Source organism: Panicum virgatum, chromosome 8K (assembly GCF_016808335.1).
Source record: "Panicum virgatum strain AP13 chromosome 8K, P.virgatum_v5, whole genome shotgun sequence".
Taxonomy (NCBI): domain Eukaryota; kingdom Viridiplantae; phylum Streptophyta; class Magnoliopsida; order Poales; family Poaceae; genus Panicum; species Panicum virgatum.
Genome location: NC_053143.1, coordinates 55,227,240 through 55,241,651, shown reverse-complemented (window position 1 = coordinate 55,241,651; position 14,412 = coordinate 55,227,240). Strand labels below are relative to the sequence as shown.

General features: G+C 43.5%; 2 protein-coding genes and 2 long non-coding RNA genes across 6 annotated transcripts; 2 read left to right on the top strand and 2 right to left on the bottom strand.

The window, feature by feature from the left end:
* Window positions 1–1,937: 1,937 nt before the first annotated feature.
* LOC120645290 lies at window positions 1,938–4,983 on the top strand. The gene is made up of 2 exons (XM_039922094.1): window positions 1,938–3,502; window positions 4,156–4,983. Exons 1-2 carry the CDS (start codon window positions 2,085–2,087, stop codon window positions 4,250–4,252), a joined length of 1,515 nt encoding a protein of 504 aa, XP_039778028.1. The 5' UTR covers window positions 1,938–2,084; the 3' UTR covers window positions 4,253–4,983.
* Window positions 4,984–6,354: 1,371 nt separating this feature from the next.
* On the bottom strand, window positions 6,355–10,158 carry LOC120645288. Of its 3 annotated transcripts, none has more exons than XR_005664216.1 (6): window positions 8,004–10,158; window positions 7,755–7,936; window positions 7,455–7,642; window positions 6,987–7,255; window positions 6,547–6,815; window positions 6,355–6,499 (listed from the first exon to the last, which is right to left on the bottom strand). It is a non-coding gene; the product is annotated as an uncharacterized LOC120645288 (long non-coding RNA). The 3 variants fall into 3 exon arrangements; XR_005664215.1 differs by having other exon boundaries at window positions 7,755–8,440; window positions 8,859–10,158; XR_005664214.1 differs by having other exon boundaries at window positions 7,755–10,158.
* Window positions 10,159–10,341: 183 nt separating this feature from the next.
* On the top strand, window positions 10,342–11,708 carry LOC120645287 (myb-related protein MYBAS1-like). The gene is made up of 3 exons (XM_039922093.1): window positions 10,342–10,640; window positions 10,767–10,896; window positions 10,987–11,708. Exons 1-3 carry the CDS (start codon window positions 10,520–10,522, stop codon window positions 11,429–11,431), a joined length of 696 nt encoding a protein of 231 aa, XP_039778027.1. The 5' UTR covers window positions 10,342–10,519; the 3' UTR covers window positions 11,432–11,708.
* Window positions 11,709–13,124: 1,416 nt separating this feature from the next.
* On the bottom strand, window positions 13,125–14,018 carry LOC120645289. The gene is made up of 2 exons (XR_005664217.1): window positions 13,912–14,018; window positions 13,125–13,475 (listed from the first exon to the last, which is right to left on the bottom strand). It is a non-coding gene; the product is annotated as an uncharacterized LOC120645289 (long non-coding RNA).
* Between the last annotated feature and the right edge of the window lie 394 nt (window positions 14,019–14,412).

Sequence of the window (14,412 nt, the reverse complement as noted above, 5' to 3'; positions counted from 1 at the left end):
GGATTCTTGAAGATGAGTAATCCTTGTTATTGTTGCAATGAACACACGGGCAGCACATAAAACCATTCTGCTTGTTTGCCTCAGCCACAGACAAAAAATAATGCAGGCCATCAATGAATTCTTTCGAACGTCGGTCAGCATTGTACATCCATTGCCGGTCCATCTGCATTTTAAATAAATCGATTTGAATTCTTTACACGTATCGAATAAATAAAATATATCAAACCTAAATTAAACTAAATGTAACATAACATGAATAATTAAAAGATATGCAATATCTATCATACATCTTGATTAATTAAAAGGGGTACTTAATCCATTACAGAACTTAACAAAGGAGTACTATACATGAAATTTAAAAATTCGGTCAACAACACATAGGTTTTCAACCGTCCTTGCGTTGGAACGCAGAATGTTCTAACGGATTTCTTGCTGGCGCAGAATAAGATGGCGGAGCTGAAACCTCCGAGTTTGGTGGTGACGAACCGTAACGCCGCAATAAATCCTCAAGATCAAACGGAGGTTCCTCGCCCCTTGCCATGCATTCTCTATATTCTTTTTCTAAATAACGGAGCGCTGCCCTATGAAAAGCACTAGGTTTTTTGGACCGACGACCTACTCGAGTTGTGCCCTTCTCTCCAGAAGGACAACGATCACCCCCACCGGCGCCACTCCCTCCAGCTGTTGAAGCCATATTTTACTGAAAAATACCTTTATTTTCCACAAAATTATAAATTCTTACCATTACAAAGCAAAAATTATTTACTATTACAATTACAATGATCAGATTAATAACTCTTGCAAATAACAATGAAATAATATAAAAAAAGACGAAATGTATCATTAATCCTCAAGAAATCTCTAATTAATTGAAAGAAATCTCTATAACTTCTAATTACTTTGACACCCTTCAGTTCCAGGAGTACACTCTTTTCAATATCCAGAAACCCTCTAGAAGAAAAATAAACCTTTATTTCTGAAAATGTATATGTCAGTAACCTCAACCCTGCGGTGATGACACTGCCTTTCGGGGGGACACGGTGCGGTACAAGGATGTCACCAATCGGCTAGTCGCAGCACCAACATTTACGATTAATAGGCACAGCACTTGGCACAGGCAGCATGCTCGTTCATATGCTCTCAGTACAACAACGGCATGCTGACTGCGTCAAATGCTGTCTTCTTATCAATCGGAAGTGCTGGTGATGCGACCAACCGATTTGCGACGTCCTTATAGCGCATCGTGTATCCCTGAAAGGTAGTGCCATCACCGTTGGATGGAGATTAACGACGTATACTTGTTTCGAAATAAAGATTTTTTTAGCTTCTAGATGGTTTCAATGTGAGCCTGATTAAATACATCACTAGAGTGTCAAAATAATCCATTCATAATACAAAAAATTCTATAATATACTCATTTCATTAATTCATTCACGAATAAAAAAATCAACTATCCACAATATGATCATATATACAAGTACATCACATGAAGTATCTACACTCATTCTAAAAATTTCTACTATCCATATACTCATCTAAATCTAAAAGAAAATTACGCCTACATATGCAATCTAGCTAGCAAAATAATGTCCAAGAAATGAGCTAGCTACACATTTTCTCTATTTCTAAAGTATGAAATGAGCTATACAAGCCAAGGAAGAAGAGAAAAACAAGCCCCAAACCTTTAGAGCAGATGGATGGACGGGGAATCAAAGATCTTCACAAATGTGGTGAAGAAATGAGCAAAACTCCTCTATCCCGAGCCAAGAACAGAGAAAACAAGTGAGCTGAATGGCTCGGGCGGGGGGAGAGGGAAGGGGATAAGGGGCGCAAGGCCTTTTGTCCCGGTTGGAGGCACGAACCGGGACAAAAGGGGGGACTTTTGTCCCGGAGTCGAACCAGTGAACCAGGAGGACAGAAAGGTCACTTCCCATGTTGGGTCTCTTGGGTCGGCCGCCACTTTCCTCCTCGTCCATCCCCTTCCTCCCGCCGCCTCCGCCGCCGCCGCCGAACCCTAGCCCTGCGCCCGATCCGAGGAAACCCCATCGACTTCTCCTACTCCCCCGCTAGGCGTCGCGTGCTGCATGGAAGAAACCTTCCGGAGCCAGAGGAAACCCTCCCGGACGGGGAGGAAGCTCTCTCCCTCTCCGCCGCGGCGCCCCCGCCCGGTCTCGCGGGATCCTCCGCCGCGCCACTACCGCCGGCGGGAGCCCTCTCCGACGCGCCGCCGCAGCTGGGTGATCCTGGACCGCTTCGTCCACCGCAGCCGGAGGCTCCACGGCGTCGTCGATAACGACGCCACGACCTCGGCGACCTCCCACGACTGCGTCGGCCGGCCCGTCCGCGCGTCGCTCCGGGTGGCCGCCTCCCCCGCGGTGTCCCGCCTGCACCTCCACCTGCCGGACAGGGACGAGGGGATTGGGTACCTCGAGGACATGGAGGAGCCAGCCGTGGTCGCCGCCCACCGCAACTCCATCCTGTTCGAGGTCGTCGTCCCCTTCAAGGATTCCTATTGGACCGACCCCTTCCTGTTCCCCATCGACTACTTCGTCTACTCGGCCTCCTCCTCGTCGCCGCCGTCGTTGACAAGGCTTCGAGCTTGCTTCGAGGGGGTCGCCGGCCACCCCAAGGAGGACAAGTACTTCAAGCCGTACCGGCGACAGCGGCAGCGGGTCATGTTGAGCCGGGAGGTCGAGCTCTGCATCCTGCACCATGCGCCGCCTCCTGCCGGTGTCGGCACCGCAACACCGCCTCCATGGACGGTTAAGCGTCTCAAGATCACTCCCAACATGCGCACGATGGGCCTCAACCTTGCCTCCTTCAGAACTGACGTTGTCATTCCCGTCAGTGGCCGCGTCCTGTGCTGGGTTGATTACTACCAGGGCATGCTGCTCGTCGACTTCCAACCTTCAGAAGATGCAGACCATGATCAGCAGCATCTGCTTAGCTTCATCCCACTGCCCAATGAGGCTTTGCAATCTCAACGGCCGTATATTGATGCAGGTGACCCTGATCCGTTCCGGTGTGCCTGTGTGACCAACGATGCAGGCATCAAGTTCGTCTGCATTATGACCGAGAGGAGAGTGCGGTCTGCTTCTCATCACCTAGCCTTCACCATATCAACATGGACTTTGGACATCGGCCGAGGGGAATGGCAGAAGGATGTCGGCGCCACCATGGACGATGGTGAGTTCTTCGGTCTGTATGATGATGATGAAGCTGGCAAGATTCTGCCACGAGTGCTGCCGAGTTTTCCTGTTGTGAGCATGGCTGATCCGGATGTCATTTGCTTCCTGCTCAAGGAGGATGATGACATTTTATGGATGGTTGAGGTTAACATGTTGCACAAGAAAGTGCAGTCGAGCGCTGTCTATATCAAAGAACAAGAAGGAGACGAATGGTACTTGTCTGATGAGAAGGTTTGCAGGAACTTCTTCTTTGATGGCCACTACTTTATCCCCAGCCAGTTCTCCGGATACTTGAGCAAGGACGCCATCACTAGGTAATTATATATGTCTCCTGTTTATTTATAGGTTTCTTTTAGTTGTTGATCTCGCTTGCTGCGCTTAGTCTACTAGTTACTATTTAATTTGTATAGCAGCAGCCTACATGTGTGCATTTTAAAACATGAAGAGAACATGATGGTGGCTAATATAAGTGGCTAGGCAATTAACATGTTGGTGACTTCCATTTTAAGCTAAATGGTAACCAATTTGTGAACAGCGTGTTGGACGTGTTGAAACACAATCTGCTTTTTAGGTAGATAATTAAAATGCCTGCCTAGTCATTGTTGTAAGTAGCTATTGAACAATAAATCTGGTTTTATTCTGCATCCTCTCTTGTGGACTTGCACTATGCACCTCAAGTAAATTCTGATCCGACATGTTAGTTGAACAGGTAGAATTTGGTGTTTGGTGAGAGAAATTGTGCTGATTTGCCAAGACATGACCTTAACTTGTCTTGGCTTAGTAGTTGTGAACCGGAGAGTAAAATTAGAAGAAATCGTGATTGCAGTATAAAAGTAAAACCCATTTTGCTAGACGTAGCTTTAATTGCATGACTGGAGGCACCCTGGCAGTCACTCGGTCAGTCTCTTTGTGGCAAGTTTAGCTACATTATTGATTGGGTCTTGCTTCTTCTTTTTTATTTATGCAGTTGGGAGCTGAGTGACATGATGCAGAAGAAAGTAAAACAGAGGATGGCGAAACGGAAGAGTGGCGTGGGGGCACAGTCAGAGCAATTTGCTGGATGACGAGACAAAGCTGGCCTAATGCCATGCCACGTCAGGGTTTGGTCAACCATGCCGAGTTCCTTCCTATCATATTCATCCAGGCCGTTGGGCGTCGCATCCTTTGATGAGGAAGGAGTACAGGAGGATGCCCAGCCCAGTCAAAACTGCTCGAATTGCAACAGTGAGGCCCATCTCAGATTGCAAAAGCCCATCTCTCTCTAGGTTAGGTTAAATTGGGCCGCCCCCCGCATAGTCTTAGTATGGTCATCGGCCTATTATATGGGCAGCCCAAAAGTTAGTTAACCACAAGTTGACCCTGAAAACAGTACAAAGGTTGACTAGTGTCCCAAAACTCAACATGCCAAACATTTACTGTAGTTTCGCAAAAAAAACATTTACTGTAGAAACAACAATACAGGCAGTAGTACTTGTAGCATTAGTCAAAACACTAGGTTGACCAGTCAAATAGCAAAAGGTTTCCATGCATGCAAGGAGCCGGCCAGGATGGTGTAAATTATTTTTTCTTTTAAAAAGAATGGCAGGAGCACTGCCAAATCATTTAAGAAGGAGAAGCAAAGGTTCATAGAGACTTATATAGATATTACATAAAACAAAAAAGACTCACTCTCAAAGAACAAAAAGCAGTAACTAATATGAAAAATAACATACACTTCGCACCCGCAAGGCTGCCTTCCGCAAGCCGATCTCCTCCTTATGAACAGATTATTATTATGGTTGACCCAAAATTTGCATGCTTGCTTGGTAATCTCAATGGTCAAACTTTATTATTACTTGGTGACTTTGGTGTTGCCAAGTGCAACAAGCCTACAGGAAGCGAATCGGAATCAGATGGAGCCAGGTCCGCCGGGTTCAGCGCCGCTGAGTGGGGGGAAGTGCTCCCGGCGGCGCAGAGGGCGTCCAACTACGGCGACGGTGTCATGCTCTGGGACAGGGTACTTCGACAAGCGCAGCAACTACAGCGGCAGCATCAAGAACTGGGTTTGAGAGACCGACGTGGCGTCACTGTGAGCGAACTTGGCTGTATCTTCATCTTCTGCTTGTATTTATCTTGAATAATAAAATTGAAACGTTTACGAATAAAATGGCATCTGAAAAAGTCTTCTACTTGAGCATTTTCTATGGCAATGGTCAACCCTGCAGTCACGACTCTTTGACATTTGCAGTCATGTTTTCAGTTTGGGTGTTGAATAAGCAAAACACCAGCATCTTTGTTAACCGAAAGTACTACATACTACGAAACAACAGGGATGAGATGGTGTCCAAGTGATGGTTCAAGTTCTCATATACATTTACAATCACAGTATTCCTTTGAGCACAAAAGGCATCCAAATTTCATAGTATATCAGCAATAAATAAAGCACAATGTCAGCGGGGCAGAGTTTCTCCATTCTGTGCTGCCTCCAGCACGCTAATGGACGTGAGTTTTTGTCTCGCTGCCGAAAGCCCTTGTCAGCCCAAAAATCAGGTAGCTTGGACCAAAAATCAGATAATAGGATATTTCTGGTCTTGACATCCCTAGATGAAGGATCAATGGTGGACTACAAGAATTGTGCAGGTGCTCCAGGCCTACATGGATGGATAAATTAAGCCATGAATCAAAACCAAAGGTGCCACGGCCGCCGGTGGGCGGTGGGCGGCCGGCGTGCCATGCCATGGGCCATGGCTGGCTGGACTTTGGGGATCGGAGAGTGGCACAGGGCAGGAAGATTACGGCCCAAACATCTGTGTGGATTTGCTGGGCCGACAACACTGGTTACAGCCCTCAAAATCTTAAATAAATTGTATTCCCATTTGCATAGAAACCTCAAAAGTTTTGCTCAAAAAAAAAAGAAACCTCAAAAGTAAATTTAGTTTCTCGGTTGGATTTTTCATCTATCCAGATTCGTTTAATTTCTCGATTCAGCATGTATACTCATATTTTTTATATTTATTTTAGAACTAATGTGTTATTCTTTTGTGGTAGGCAACATGCCAGCAAGATACTTTGCACTTTAGCAGTAACTTTACCAATCTCAAAAATCTACGGTCCAGTCTCTTGGATAGGGTATTGTTTCATGTGCATATACAAGCGCATGTATATTTTTTTCAAAAAAAATTTCATTAAACAAATACAACCGAATTAATCCAACAGCTCATGACGCCGGATAATCTCGATTCAAATACACATGACAGCACGCATAGCTAGCTTTCTGACGCTGCCTGTAGGTGTAGTTTAACAAAACAGCAGCAAAATGCGTCACTTGGAACCTACACAACAAAAATGTGCCAAGGCACGGTCGCGAAAAACTTAGAACCTACACAATGACATCACTAGGCACAAACATTGCAACCCTGTCGATGCAACAATGCTACTTTTGGACTCGAGGGCCAGACAAGCGGGAAGAAACATCTCAGCTATAGTTTGTCATTACTTGTGTTATCGTTAAGGTACAAAAACATTTCATGTCAAGGTCAGGCCCTAACATTTGGTAGGTTATGGCTGACTTCCGTGACTAGAATCCACTGTTCACCATAAACAACTCCAGCATGAGCCATGCCCACAAGGATATCGTTCCTACCGTACCTGCAAAACAAATCCAGCAGAATTCAGAATCTCAAACAAATCCAGCACACACATAATTTACTATTTCCCCAGCATCCACATGTCTGAATCACGGCCACAAGCTGAACATCACCCATCCTCTCATCTCACTAATGGCCCAGCGCGTCAACGATAGGGTTAGGGTGAACTGACCTCCACTACTCCCAATGGCAGGACAAGTGTTGCCATGAGCTCACCGTGTGCTAACCTCACAGCACACCAGGCCAAAGCAACCTTAGTTTTCTGTCCATGGATTGCCCAGTGCATGCTGCTTTTGATAGCTCCATTACCTTTGGCTCCCTCCCTAGGCTCCACCTAGTGTAGTGTGTGTGCTATGTGGTGATACCAAATCATGCGAAACGGGTGGTGGTTTCGGCTCCGGCTGCGTCGCAGTCAACATCTGCTGTCGTCACCGGGATCACCTGCGAAATTCCATGTTTCTTATCACCTTATGCTTTTAGGATAATCATCTGGCTCGTCAGCCTGTAGGCATCTACATCGTGGCCGAGATTATAGCACTAATAGAGAGTCCGGGGTTCACGCAAACGGTAAGAACCCCTGGTTTTTCTACCATATAATGAAAACAATTAAATTCTACTGTAAACAGTTCTGAAGACTCACATTTCTTGTCAAATAGAGTTTCTGGAACGAACTGCTTGGTCCATCACCTTGTGGTGGTCACCATCATCATAAGACCAGAATTGCTATCTTCAGACTGTTGATGGTCAAGATGATAGACAACTTATTTTTTTGCACATATGCACAATATGAATCCTCAATAAAAATAAAGCTTCGGAAGATTATTTTTTCTGCATGATTGCAAAGTTTCAGGCAAGTCAATAAACTGACATAGTGAGACATACTCATTCATGAATATACTATGACAAGCATCAATATCTCAAGAGTTAATTGAACTTTTACTTCTTCATAACAAGATGGAGGGTCCAAAGGATTCCAGATGCACATATCTCCTTAGTGTTCGTAGATTCACATTGTGTCTGTCTGTGGTGCGGTGTGTTGTAAACTCTCTCATTCTCAATAAAATACGTACATGGCATGTTCTCAAAAGAATGGAGAGTCCAAAGGATTCCAGATGCACATACCTGAGAAAACGACTTGACTTAGGTAATGCATTTGATGAACGTTAACATGAAAAAATGAAAATAAAACCTGAAATTATCATCACACCCATGATGACTGATCAGTCCTAAAGTTAGTACATTCTGCCACATCCAGAGAAGCGAGGAAGATGAGCTCTTGGTGCCAGTTACTTGGTCAGAGACTACAGCAAGTGACAGAGACAGATGAAAGTAGCACAAAAGACAAACGCTCAAACAGAACAATGGCAGCAGGATGAGAAAATGGGAAGAACGATTGGGCTCTCCATTAGTAGAATAGAGCAGTGTCCAGTGTATAGGGAGCCTTCCAAAAGCAGGATAGATGCCAAGATAACAAGTTGGTGAGAGGCCGCCCCGCCAAAAAGTGGACAGCAATACAGGTTGGTGGCTTCCACCTCAGAGCTTCTTACATGCCTTTTCTCCCCTCGATCCGGGTCAGCCTCATGACCCTCACACAGGAAATGGTATTTAACTTTGTGCTTAGGGAACCTTTCAAGATCAAAACAATTAATTCTATGGCAATGGCGAAGTTAGGCCATGAGAATAAAAAACTCATTGGGTCCCTACTGTCTAGAAACCTGTCATCTCACAGCTTTCTTCTCCATCAGGCATAAATGATATACAAAATACAGTAATGAGTGATAGAATGATGGCCAGGAGCTTAAAAGGATATATCATTAATCTCACTCACTTATCAATCAACGAGGATGCCAGAAATATAACATAGATGGCATTCGTAGTATGATAAATCATGTTTATTTCTGATGATGATGTAATAGCAATACTGAACCAAGAAAAGGAAACATGCTTCTAAAAGCAAATAATCAAAACTCCAAGATAGATAGACTGTTTCCAATATACAGCTATAACAGAGAGGAGGTGACTGCTGCATCGACCTGCAGCTTACCTAAAGCATAAAGTTTGCATTGGAACTTGGCTACGCCTTGATGTGATCATACGTTACATGTTAGCTGCATTCCATTTTGAATTCACTGTCCATGCACTATACAATAACAGTCAACAAACTATGAATGCAATGCACAAAAATATGCAACCACAAGAAAATTGATTATTTTACTTAAACTGATTTATTAATTAGTTGATATATGTAATTTTGAAATATTAATGGCCATGTTCTGCTAGGTATATTGCTGCTATCTGCTACCGTCAGTAAAAAAACTTCACCACTGCACTTTCGATACATGCTATCTAAAACACTGCAGACATGCTATTAGTGGCATCATCGGTAAATCAGATATGCACTGCATGATGGCATAAGTCATCCTAGTACTCGATAAAGACACACGGAATGATACTTTTACGTGGTTCAACTAACACCAAAAGGACTTCTTTACAAGGCACTCTCAGTGGAAAAATATGCATTTTGCAGATTTGCGTATGGCTTCTATTGAAGGTGTGTGCATGAGTGAGATATGTCTCTATGCTTTGGATAATGGCTGACAAGAAAAGATGGATGGAGTCCTCAGTGCCAATGATAATGGCTGAAAGAAAAGCAAATGCTTTTCACTTCCAGGAGGAGAATAGGGAACAGTCTAGGGAAAGTTTGCCATACTGCAGTCCATATATTGTTGATTACTATGGATGTCATGGATTAGCATCAAGAATTTCTAAATGGTCAACTATGATAATTCACAGGGTAAAAAGTTCTGATGAAGAGTGGGGGGGACTTTTTTTATTTCAATTTGTGGAAAAACCTGCAGAGTTTCATTTATCATGTCTGTGAAGCATCTGAAAAAGGAAATGAAAAAAGATTGAACATTGTTGATGTATTTTAAGCACAAGCATATATCATGTACTCAATATGGGTTATCTAAAGCAAGAACCAGGATCCCACTTCAGACATCTATTCGTCTTATCAAAGAGTAATATGCTTAAGGTATAAATGCTAATGACTTATTAGATATAAAAAATCAAAATAACCATAGCCACAAAAGTTTCTCCTTTTATTTTTTTTGCAAAACATAACTAAACATCTCATTACACAGAATTGAATAAGAACAGTGTTCCCTATAGTTTATGTAAAAATGATTGTGCTATTACACAAAAACAGTGGAGTCAACTCACGGTCACATAGCTAAGAGATCGGAGATAAGAGTTACATGTACTATTCCGAATCCATTATAAACAAAGTCGGCTTGACTGTTCCCTTCTATAATGTGTAACTCAAACCAAGAACCTAGGGAAAACAATTCTGTTACCTAAGCCTGAGCACAACCCCAATGATGATAGTATCTATAGGATCCACTAAGTCACAACCACGACGTCATGTAACTACTCAAGTGCTTCCTCTTTTTATTTATTTATTTTTTGGGAGAGAAGAGTTTCGCCTGTTGCCTATAAATGAGTGGCAAAAGCCAGCAATCCAGTACACAGCTTAAGGCATAGTGGCTTCCTCTCCATAATAGTTACATTCTTCCTATCACGCTGGAGTTCATCAAGGATCGAAACCTGAAACTGGAGCCAACAACCACACAGAGGAAGAAGAGCACCAACACTGGTTCCCAGCCTATCCAAGGTAGAAGTGATCAACGTTAGCGTGGCAGTAACATGGTGACTGTCAGAGAGGAGATGCGTAAGGGGCCATGGACAGAGCAGGAGGACATGCAACTGGTATGCACTGTCCGCCTGTTCGGTGACCGTCGTTGGGACTTCATTGCCCAAGTCTCAGGTTTGAGGGGTTGGGGAACTGCAACTTAGGTAGCTATTTTGCAATCCTTAGCGCAAAGTCGCAAACATAAATGTAATCCTGTCTAACCAGCCCTCTTCATACTATACGATCTCTATGTTCATGCAGGCCTCAACAGGACAGGAAAGAGCTGCCGCCTCCGGTGGGTGAACTACCTCCACCCTGGCCTCAAACATGGCCGCATGTCCCCAAAAGAGGAGCGCCTTATTATTGAGCTCCATGCTCGGTGGGGGAACAGGTTTGATCCAAAGAAGTTTTCCAGAGAGTAGCTTTTCTGGGTTACTACATTTAGGTGAAGATAAAATGCACTCAAATTCTCTATATATAGGTGGTCTAGGATAGCACGGAGGCTGCCAGGGCGCACAGACAATGAGATCAAGAACTACTGGAGGACACACATGAGAAAGAAGGCACAAGAGAGAAAGATGAGCATATCACCTTCATCCTCATCCTCTTCAGTGACATACCAATCCTGCCTTCTTGACACCTGTCCAGTCATTGGGATGGGCACTGGTGACACTCACAACGGCAGTAGCTGTGTCACCAGCTCCCTTGAGAGCACCCAGAGTGCCATGGATGCATATCCCATTGATCAGATATGGAGGGAGATCGAGGCACCACAGGCATCTGCCTTCCTGAACATTGCTGAAGGAAAAGAGAAGACATGCAGCAGTATTCCCTGTCCTCTGCCATCACCTGCTATGTGGGATTATAAATGCCCTGAGATATTCTGGAAGATGGCAGATGAAGAAATCAGGATGTTGGCTCCATAATTTGGTCACCGTAAATAAGGCCCTTGCTATTGAAGGCTGAAGGAATACATCTATATATAGGTCAGGTCACTCAGTTATCTGCCTAGCAGATTTACAGTATTTGTACTTACTGGCTATGTTTGCATTAGTATGGATTTCAGTATTTTAAAATCTATGGTAACATTGGAGGTATGCTCATGATGTATGCATCTATGCAGTGTGAGAATAGTTTGTAACAGTTTGTGCAATAGTGTGCAATACAACGATGCTCTATATGCATGATAGTTATCCCTGCGAATATTCACCAGATCAATTAACAGCAGATATGGTTTGCAGATTTGCAGTTATTATTGAATACAATATGATAATAAGTTCAATGTTACATCTAAACTCATATAATTTCTAAGGCTTGGATAAGGCATATTGTAATCATAATGAAATGTTTCGGGCTCACTTAGAGATAAAGAAATGTATACTGCATTTCTATACAATTAGAGTCATTTCTTAGACCTTCATGGCTATGTCAATTACATTCTCATTTCCCCCATAGAATTATCCAGTCCTAAAACTTGATCAAACTACATCTGGAAACATTGAAAGGAGACAGGGAATAGATAAGTATTAGTCCTGAAAAGATACAGGGCACAATAGACAAGAATTTAGTTTATTATACGATAAAAAAGACCACATGTTATTTGTACTAAAGAGAGTAACAGTCTGTTTATTTTAAGTTCAGTTCCAATAGAGATTTCGGCACACAAATGTACCCTGTCTATTTGTAAGCTTGGAAACAGGTCAGAAACATTAGCGACAGGCAAAGCCCTCTGATTTTCTTTTATGGAATGCACTACCATTAGTCTTTTTGTGGCCAATAATGATCAAGCCTTTTGGACTACTATATATATATATATATAGATCAATACGAGCGAAAGGAACGGAACTAGTTTAGTGCAAGAGTGAGTGAACCATGATTTCATCTTTGTATTCTTATAAAGCTCATTATCATTAGGATTTAATAAAAAAAGTTAAATTGCACTAACAGTAAGTCTAGAAAGAAGTTGCTGCAAGAAATGAGAACATCAATGAGTGTGATAAGGTAAATAAAAAGTATTGATAAGTGGTCATGAATTGGGACCTTTATAGCCAGCGGCTTGTTGAAACTGCTCATGCCTATAATTAAGATAAGATTTTCTTCTAATTAATTAATAAGGTAGTGCATGGACCAACAAGACCCAATCATTGCTGCTCTCTTTTACTCCACAGCATCCAACTTGGACAAAAGCTTTGATACGGATAAGACCAAAAGTTTCTCTCCTTTGTCTTCTGTTAGATTAAATAAAACAATGCACAGAAGGAAAAGAGCACATGTTGAGGCTACCTACAGCTACATATTTAGTGCATTCACGAAATGGAAAACAACTCAACAAAAGACAACACGTTAAGTGCACCAAATAGCAAAGCAGAGTAGCAGATTATGGTCATGGTGTTTACCAGAGAGGAAATCAAAGTACCAGAAGATGATCATGTGGTGACGTGTTTTTAAGAAACTATGAAATGTTACTTAGGCATTTAAGGAGATAAATGATAATATGAAGAGATAAAAAATACATAGGGGAGAACTAATCTGCCTAGAAGGATTCATCAATCACTTGACAAGCCTTCGATGAAGTAGCCAACCAACAAATCAAGTTCCACCATTGTGTTACCTCCCTCATAGATAAAGATGAAAATTTAATTAGACAAGCTGCGATATGTTTTGTGTGACAATAAGACAAGGGTAAGAGTCCTGAATAAGAAATCAAACACAGGACAGATCCCTGAATATCAAGGCTGCAATACATATTAGCCACAGCGTAGGGCTTTACATACTAAACTGATGCTAGAGTAGGCCAGTAGGTTTGCATACAAAATATACTTCAGCAGGCCATTGTCAGCAGACACTATCAGAAACAAATATCACACAGAGTGTACCAGACGCCCAGACCTTCAGTTGATGAACTTTATAATCAATCTTTTAACCTCTGATGAGTAGTGCAGCAAAAGTTGTTGCGATGTTCCCTGATACCTAAAATTGTTTGGTAAGCATTTGCAGGTACCAAGTGACCCAAAGAAAGTTCCGTTGTGTCAAGCTATAAAGAATTCGGACGGAGTGTGAGAATGCAAAACCTACAGCAGAACCTAACAGAAACACTATCGGATGAGATCTCAGTTGCCCATTCCCATTTCCAGTTGGGCAAATATCCTACTTCACCTCCCTCCACCTCATACGACACCCTCCCATCGCCGCGGAGAGCTCGCTCCTGCCGCGGAAGAAAGATATGCACTCGTTGCAGCATCGGATTCTGGATCCGGAAGCTCTCGGCTGCCGCCTAGCTTGGGTTGGGGATTTGTGACAGCGATTACAAACGAAACGGCAAACCAAGCACTAATGCGCGAGATAAGAAACGTACGCCAAGAAGGAAATGGGGGTGGTATAGCAATGAAATGGACCTTATTCTCACCTCGTTGTCGTCGGCGCCGGAGGAGGGACGGCGCCCTACATCGCCGGCGGCGGCAGTGGGGACGACCGGCCGAGCAGTCGTAGGCCTGGGCTATGAGCGGAACAACGGTTGCCTCGTCGGCCCAAGGCAACGAGCAACAAGAGCGCCTTTTTTATTTTTGCATTTTTCAAAAAAAAATTTACAGAAATATATTTTTGGATTTAGGTTCTACAGTTCTATACCCCTACCGCCCGGCAGGTGGGCGGTAGGGACCTATATGTAAATAAAAATAATTTTTTTTTGCGCAAGGGTGCTTGGAGGGAGGCTGCCGCCCCCCTGCCGCCAACTGGTGGGGCGGCAGGGGGCCTACCGCCCGGCAGGGGGGCGGCAAGCTCCCTCCTCAAATATAAAACTCCAACCCTTCCCTCTGCGTCCTCATTTTCTGCCCACGAGATCCAGAGAGGGGAGAGGGAGAGAGGAGGGGTGAGGGAGGTAAAAAAACCGGCGAAGCCCTGCATAATT